This window comes from Morone saxatilis, unplaced genomic scaffold (genome assembly GCF_004916995.1).
Source record: "Morone saxatilis isolate NCDOM2014 unplaced genomic scaffold, NCSU_SB_2.0 Contig11, whole genome shotgun sequence".
NCBI lineage: Eukaryota > Metazoa > Chordata > Actinopteri > Moronidae > Morone > Morone saxatilis.
In genome coordinates this window covers 2,896,920-2,905,696 of record NW_023339663.1, presented here as the reverse complement: position 1 = coordinate 2,905,696, position 8,777 = coordinate 2,896,920, and the positions used below count along the sequence as shown (strand labels likewise).

The 8,777-nt window shown below is 40.3% G+C and overlaps 1 protein-coding gene across 1 annotated transcript; it reads left to right on the top strand.

Annotated features, from left to right (window-relative positions):
* The first annotated feature begins 11 nt into the window (after window positions 1–11).
* On the top strand, window positions 12–8,565 carry LOC118320868 (cell cycle checkpoint protein RAD17-like). The gene is made up of 5 exons (XM_035651989.1): window positions 12–67; window positions 2,979–3,135; window positions 5,502–5,554; window positions 5,955–6,080; window positions 8,288–8,565. Exons 1-5 carry the CDS (start codon window positions 12–14, stop codon window positions 8,397–8,399), a joined length of 504 nt encoding a protein of 167 aa, XP_035507882.1. The 3' UTR covers window positions 8,400–8,565.
* The last annotated feature ends 212 nt before the right edge of the window (window positions 8,566–8,777 follow it).

Here is an 8,777-nt window from a genome sequence, read left to right as displayed (position 1 = left end):
GGGGGGCAGTCATGACCCTGGAGAAGGAGATGGATGAAATACTGTGGGATGGAGAGAGGAGGCTCAGGTTTGGAAAGGAGCCAGCTGAGAATCTTTGTTGCTAAATTTACAGTGATAAGAAAGCTGAGGAGGGGGTTACACATCAGCCTGGCATCCAGACAATGGAGGGAAGTGTGTGTGTGTGTGTGTGTTGTGGTGTGTGTGGTGTGTGTGTGTGTGTGTCAGCCACTTCATCAACCAGTCAGTCAATCAGTCAGAGAGTCAGTACAGAGTAACAGAGTGACAGAATAATAATAGAACTGGACTAAAAACAGAATGCTCACTACAAAGCAGTCTGTTTTAATGTGAAACAGACAATAACGTATTTAACAAACAACTCTACAGATACCGTTTTTTTCAGAGAAACCCGTGCTAGCTTGTAGATTGTGGCTTCATAGACAACAAGCCTGATTATCTATTGAAAAAAACATTTGAACCTGGCCTGTCTGCGAGTGGTGTGGACCTTCAGGTTTCCTGGAGTTCATCCTACCTGATGGGTCTCAAATTTAGCAGTACCAGTTGGGTTAGAACAAGAATGTTCATAATTTGAGACTGTGGGCCTCCCCTCAGACAAAGCTTGGAAAATGCCCCCACCCCACCCCTTTAGTTTACTGGCTTAGTTTCGCTCAATTCCTGGATGCCTATGGGATCATGATTATGTTATTTGATCCCATAGACGATCAACAATTGAGCCAAGATAGCTTAATACTGTTGTTTGACATAACTTTAGACTAAACCGAATATATATATAAAAGCTACTTATTAGTTTCTGAATGTGGGAAAGTGGAAAAATCAAGGGTGACCCTATTGTGAGGTCACCCATTGGTTTGTTAAGTACCGTTTTGAAGCCTCGAGGTTTGCCGTTAGGATCTTCGTTGTTGTGACGGTTTGTCGGAGACAGCAGAGGTGACGTACCGCGAGCTGAGCAGCTCTCATTGGCTGCACAGTTTCCACTCGTCTGTAGCAGGAAACAATGGCGGCTTGCCTGGTCGCACACAATCTCATATTACAGCTACACAGTACACTGAAATATGTTTGTGAAATGATTTTAGGAGAGTAATAGTCAACGCAACAGAATTTTACTCTAAATGGGACCATCATTTACTAAATGAACATCATGCTGTACTGAAACTAGAGACTTGAGACCATTGGACATTTCTCCATGAGACTGCATGGTATCAGCATGTTATTGCAGCCAATGGTGCTGCTCCCTGCTGGCTAACACATAGAATACAGGTTTAAGAAGCTTCTCTGTCCATTATATATTCTGTAGATAGGAAAAACAGTAAAGTTCCCCCAAACTACTGTATCTCTGAACAACCTCTTTAACCAAATCACACACTTATAGCAAATTGTATGTGATCTCCTTTTGAGAACTAATGTAATATTTGTTCACCTATATTCACTGAGCTGACACCAAAAGTGCCCTCTTGATTACCCTTATGGTAGATAAATAATAAAGGTATATGATGCCAACGAGCAACATGATAAAGTGCACTCTAAGTGCACTCACTTCCAGTAGAGAAAACAAGATGCTTTATAGGATGACCTACCTCCTAGAAAATTGGTTGGCCTCTAGTTGCCTGCAAATGGTTAAATAGTAATAGTTCTCTGTGTGTTTTTATTACAGAACTGCAGTACTTTAAATCTGAACAGTTTAATCTTTGTTTGGAGCTGTATCACCATAAATGCTTCACAATTCTTCTGCGTGCAGCTTTTTCTTTCTACTGCCCCTTGGACAGCCTGAGTCTACTACTGGTAGTATGGTATCATGTAATACAGCATAACTGTTTTTCACATGTACAGGTATATGTGCTTATATTATCTTATCAGTTTTGGTCCCATGCAGAAATAATTCACCCCATGAGCATCGCTACAGGGAGGTTTTATTTCAGCCAAGGGTTTTACTAGACTGTGAAAGGTAACAATGGTGTGAGGTTGTATCTATATTAGCAAATACAATCCATGACTAAGTCATCTCTGTGGAGGTGGGTGTGGTTTACACGCTTGTGAGAGCAGTGCCAGGTGAGTTAATTATTTCAGCTGGTACTCATTGAATAATCACACTCACCTCTCTGAATGCAGTAGTGTGCTGGACCTAAGTTGGCTGCCACAGACAAATGAGAGCGGATGTCTGGAGTTGTTGTGTGTTGACTGCAATTGCAGCTGAGAGTGAATAAAAGTTGTGTTGACCAATGGACCTGTGGTGCTGGATTGTGTGCTGAGGGAAACCACGGTAGTAGTAGTAGTAGAGAGACTTGCTACAGTCACTATGTGAAAATAGCAGGGTATATCAACACTAAAATGACATTGTACTGAACTGTGTCTGTTTGATCAGTTAATGAGAAACACAGGATTGTGCTTTAATGAGGATAATCATTCTTGGTAGCAGGCAGGCAACTGCAGTCATCAAACTACAGTCCTGGTAGTTAACTATTGCATTGAAAATAGGAATACTAAATATAAAATGTGGTATATCAAACTTACATTGACACTTTTATTGAACCTATATAATTATTTTAGGAATTATGCATGATATTTAAAAAAAAAAAAGTAAAACAAAAGTCAAGTACCTCCTTCAGTACCCCTAGGAGAACATGTACCCACATTTGAGAAACACTAGACTAGCTGACAGCCCACTCGTATTTGCAAACCTGAGCAGGAATACTGGAACTTTTGTGACACCGGAAGACATCTTTACAGGATACTCAAACATGTAGTTACTGGTGGATTACAGAGCAGGAGCCCAAAGGAAGAGATAGAATAGGACACACAGGATTAAACCACACTCCATATCATAGGCAAGCCTAGTGGGCTAAGCACTTATTGTAATAAACTATAAACTGTCAAACATTTTTTTATAGACTGCAGCAAATATGATCAAGAAAGGAGGGAATTGTATTATATCATTATTGTATTGTATTGTATTATATTGGAAGCACAGAGAGGGACAGAGAAAGACCCAACAGACTTGTTAAGAGGGCTAGATCTGTCCTGGACTGCCCTCTTGACTCCATAGAGGAGGTGGGTGAGAAGAGGGTGTTAGCCAAGCTGACGTCAATCATGCACAGCCCCTCTCACGCCCTGCATGAGACTGTGGGGTCCCTGATCAGCTCCTTCAGCAACAGACTATGCCAAAAAAAAAACTTCTTTTCTTTTTTCATTATATCTACATCTTTCTCTTGTGTTTCCCCAGTATGGGAACAATAAAGTCTGTTTTATCTTATTATACAATATTACATTGGAGAATCTACTAAAGAAAGTATATCATTTTTTAATTAATTATTTAACAATAAGAGGAATAATAGAGAGACTTTAGTTATTTAGTTATTTTCTTTATTTTTAGTTTTTCTTAGATTACTACTAATCTACTGCTCCACACCCGGTAGGTGGTGGTGATGCACATTTAAAGCTGGTTTGCCAACTGCTGAAGACAGCAAGAAGACAGTCCACTCTACTGAAAACTAGATAACAACACAACTCAACAAGACAACTCTGGTAACATGTAGGTGTGGAAGGAATGAGCAAAGCATTACAATGTCTCTGTTGTTGGCTGCAAGAACCAACACAAACATTTCTGGAAAGAAATTGGTTTTCACAAGTCAGAGACATAGACAAAGACATAATGGGAACTGCAGTGTTGTTGACTGTCAGTACACCAGCAGAGTCAGGTCAGGTTACAAAGGCCATGCTGTCCATCTGAATGAATATGATTGGCTGTCACCAGGTAGCTGGTAGCCATGTAGTAGTAGCAGTGATGAATAAGCCATTGATGGTGGAACATGAATGGAGCAGCCAGTGATGCAAGCCAGACTTCAGTGCCACTAAGACCAAACCAGAGCTAAAAGAAGAGTGAATATTGCACTTAAATTCATCAGGCGGCCAGAAACACAACCCCTTATGAATGCTAATGTTGCTAATTGTTTGCTAATATGCTATATCCTGTGACAACTTTGGAAGCTGGTGGCAGGGTGGTGGTTGTTTCTCCTTCAACTCATGTTAGCTAGAGGCTAAACGATACTGAATCATTTCTTTGATTAATATTCAAACAATTTATTATTATATTTCATTGAAAATAAACAGTTTATTAAGCAAGAACCTATTTTAATTAGTAGTACTAGGGAAGCTTTCCTGTCGCTGCACACACACCCTGCAGCTGCAGCCTGGATTTTATTCATGGAAAAAATGCTGTATTAAGTTATTGCTCCCAAAAACCAAAGGTTGCCTACTGCTGCAGCTTCATATTAAATTTAACTGGCAAAACAAAAGTTGACTTTGGTCTCTAATTGTGAAATAATTCTGATTTCAATATTGATCAAAATATTCGTGATTATCTTTTTGGCCATAACTTTCCGATTTTGTTGCTAATTTATGGTCATTCTTTAGCTGAGACATCACTGTCGACTTCACCGACAACTAGCTACCCTGTCAACAGTTTAGGGCAGTGGTTCCCAACCTGGGGGTCACAAGCCTTCTTGATTTTAAGGGGTGCAAGAAGACTTAATAATTAGGGACCGAGCACTGACAGTGCAAGGCCTATTGTAATGCAGGATTATTTTTATTTTCTCCGTCATTGATCGCATATTTGGCGGTCGCAGCATGCTCAAAAGTCAGGGAAATTTGCACAAAATTCACAACGTTCGAGAACTCGACGTATGAAATTGTCCCCGTGCACGGGCGCCGCCAAATGGCTAAGCCCGCCCCCCCAATCAGCCCCCAAGACGCGTAAGGCCGACATGTACAAAAATTGGTACGCATGTGTATCGTGATAAAAAAAAGCAGAAAAGCCTCTTGGACCCATACCTCAAACTAAACAGGAAGTCGGCCATTTTGGATTTAGCGGCCATTTTTGGCGATTTGCAACCGTTGTATTTGAACGAACTCCTCCTAGGGAATTTATCGGATCGACTTCAGATTTGGACACACCCATCTAAAGGCATTCACGATTAAAAGTTGCGCTATTTATGACATTCCGTCGAACAGCGTGGACGTGGCGTGGCGTCCCGTGGCGTCCAATTTCGATCCTTCGCCATAAAAAGAGGGATTTGTCATAACTTCTGCATACATGATCCGATCTCAACGAAACTTCATGTTTGATAAGAGTCCCGCCCTGAACATGTCTATGTGATAATATTCAGTAATAGTGAGAGCGCCACCTAGTGGTGAAAGGAACCAAGGATGCCAAGAAATGTCACAGAAAGAAATTGGCTTAGACTCTTTTTCACAGACTAATCTCACTGACATGCTCCTCCATATTTATAGAATTTTATCTGTTCAGAAACTGAATAGGAACAGACTCCTGTCTGAGTGCACCCTCATGCATGTTATCATCTTACTTAATGTTGTGTGTTAACTTCTCTTGTAATATTGTGGAACTGATGCATTGGTCTGAAGCTGATTTGTTTAGATTAGTTTTGATACACACCTGAGTTAACACTTGATTATCACTTCTCCCTCTGAAGGATTTCCCAAACCAGTTCTACAGGCAGCCTGGCAGCCTGCATGATATCCTGAGGTGAGATCAGATTTCAGCCTGCATTTCCTTTCATACTTTCACACATGAAACCAGAGAAAATTGCAATGATGACACACAACTTTGATGCCAGTCTGTAAAAATAAAGAACCAGTGACCAGTACCAGCACTACTTGTTTTAGTGTTTCAACCTTTGGGTAAAAGAGAATGATAGATAGTCTTGAAACTCTACTTTCTGTTGTTGAGCATTGTTTCCACCTTAGCATCAGGAATTAAGGGTCTGATGAAAGCCTTTCTACAGGACAGACTGATCCTATTATGTTGGGTGTTTGACTGTATTCTTTACTCTACTGTATGTATTCTTTAATGAATGAGTCTAATCTGTGCCGCCTGTGTATTTCCCTGCTCTTTGTGAGACTATGTCCTCCTGTGTGTCTTCCAGGCGCTTTGTGAAGACCAGTCGATGTCCTCTGGTGTTCATAGTGTCAGACAGTCTGAGTGGAGACAGCAGCTCACGCGTTCTTTTCCCCAGAGAGATTCAGGAGGAGCTGGACATCAGCAACATCAGGTTTCAAGTGATGTACACTGCTGACTATGACAGAAGTGTTTTTACTAAATAAAAAGTAAATCCACATCAGACCCCCTTTTAGATACAGTTCAGTCCCCACTGTGGACTGATGAGGGAAGACTGTTCTGGTACATTCAAGTTACGTAAGTATGTGTGCTGCGCTTTTAATTGAGTTGCAGTTGCAGTCTGCTAATATTCATATTAAATTACTAAAACAGCAGCTCAATATGCACTCAGTTCCTGGACTGAACCTGGTATACTGCCCAAACACACATAGCAAGTGAAGAAGAGCTCATAAGCAAAGTTCAGAGGTGGAATTATTATGTCCTAAACTCAGAAAAGAAATATTAACGTTAATTCCAAAATATTTACTATGGCTGCAATTTAAAGGTCCAGTGTGTAGGATTTAGTGGCATCTAATGGTGTAGTTATCGATTGCAACTCTGGTGCTTTACCCTCCTCACAAAAGAAAAACTATGGTGGGCACGAAACGCCCCTATCTACAACCAGAGTTTGGTTTGTCCTTTCTGGGCTTATGTAGAAACATGGCAGTTCAACATGGTGGACTCCATGGAAGGTGACCAGTGGCATCTGTAGATGCAAACGGCTTATTCTAAGGTAAAACACAACAATTCTTATTTTCAGCTAATTATACTAATACTAAAACATACCTATGACTATTATATTCCATTTCAACAGATCCTCCTAAATATAGTGTATAACATTGTTCCCATCTTTACTTTTTCCAACTTTGTTTTTATCTACCTTGTTTTACCAGTATTTTATGTAAGCTGCGCCCTCTCCAAAAATTGCTTGTAGAGAAAATGTTTGGTTTTTTTGCCGTGAAAGTCGCGTTGTTTACACCAGGGATCCGCTGATCGCGCTGAAGCCAGCCGGCGTGGAGACTAGATCATTGGATATCCCTACAGAAATCTGGAGACGGACACACAGGGAATGCAGAGGAGGAACGAAACGGCGAGGGAAGAGAGAAGGGTCCAGACAACGGAGACTGAAGAAGAGGACATTTCAACTGTGTCTCCCCTCTCTCATGTTGGGCAAGGTGTCATAGGGAAATAAAATGGACGAGCTAACAGCGTTAGCACGGAGAGAGTTCCGGAAGTGTAGTTTAATATGCTTCACTGAGACACCAGAATATAACGTTACCTGACCACAACGTGTCCATCGACGGCTCTTACTCCGGCCCTATTATTCACATGCTATTGTGGTGGCTGCTTACATTCCTCCCTCTGCCAACCCGACTTTGGCGTGCAACGTAATTCACAACGCCATAGCTCGACTTCAGACCCAACAGCCGAGTGATTTCATAGTAATCTAAGGTGACTTCAACCACGTCACTATGGCAACAACATTTACCCCGGGCACATTGACATCAAAGTATTTCTGACTCAGATTTTGATCCTGAAATGTTACACACTGGAACTTTAACTTTAACTCCACCTAAGAAAAAACATTTCCAAATATTATTCATAGGTTTCTGATGTATCTTTATTGATGTATCTTTATTGATACATTAAGAAGCATTGAATATGTGAAGGAGAATCGAAAAGGAATAATATGTAAATTAGAGTAAATGATAAGACAAATCCAAATACACAGGACATTACAACTGGTAATGTTTATGCTGAGGTAATACAGCCACACACTTTATATACTTTAATAATTTAACAAAAGAAAGAAAAGTTTAAACGCAAGTTTGATGAACACAAATCAAACTCTTTTTCAACTATGTGTTTGTGTTTCCAATAATCGGCTTGTAGTTGTAGAAAAGCCAATTCATGTATATCCCATCTGGCAGATATTTTTCTCCCACAAAACTGACAGTCGCAAATTATGTGACCTTATTCAGCACTAGTCAATCCAGTGGAATATATAATAGTCTCTATTAACATGTGTCATCCTATTATTTGCACGATCCTGCCTGCGGTGAAGAGTGAGGCACACCTTTCAAACACTCGCACAAAATACAGCTGTGACGTCTTGATAAATACAGCTCATGGTTCGTGTTGATGTGATTTGTGTAACTGAATACCGGCCCATTTGAGAATTCTCTGTAATCAAATGCAGGTTGATAAGATATTGAATAAAACTGTTCTTCTAGTGATCACCGTGAAGCCTCCAAATTGTTACATTTGGGAGAGGGGCACTGAATTACCCTGAACATTGTTTTGTGTATTCTCTATTTCCAGTTTTAATCCGGTGGCTCCAACCACAATGATGAAGGTCCTGACTCGAATTTCAACTCTGGAGGCAGGAAAGGTAAAAGGAAGCATTTCAGATGGACAAAAGTATGAACAGTGACTTTTTTTGCGTTTCACATGTAATTCTGGCCTTATTTTGTGTTTCAGGTGCAATTCTGGCAACAAAGCAGGAATGTGGTGTTTTTCCACCTAAGTGTCAAAAATGAGCTCCTCTGGCTCTGAAAACAAGCTTTTTCATTTAAGCTGCCATTCTCTTCCAGAACGACTTATCCATCAGTTTCCACCTCAGGAAGCTTCACAGTGGCATAAACTTGATGGATAAATCAGAATCACAATCAGAATCGGGGTTTATTGCCAAGTAAGTTTTTACACGTACAAGGATTTTGTCTTGGTTCATTGGTGCATATAAATCACACTAAAATAAAGTACTTTTTAAAAAATAAACAGATAAAATAAGGATAAAGTCAGAAAGATTCAA

Coding starts and splice junctions, on each gene's coding strand:
- LOC118320868 (XM_035651989.1), top strand. CDS start 12: ATGACCCTGGAGAAGGAGATGGATGAAATACTGTGGGATGGAGAGAGG. Junction 3,136..5,501: donor CTCACGCCCTGCATGAGACT/GTGGGGTCCCTG, acceptor CTCCCTCTGAAG/GATTTCCCAAACCAGTTCTA. Junction 5,555..5,954: donor AGCCTGCATGATATCCTGAG/GTGAGATCAGAT, acceptor TGTGTCTTCCAG/GCGCTTTGTGAAGACCAGTC.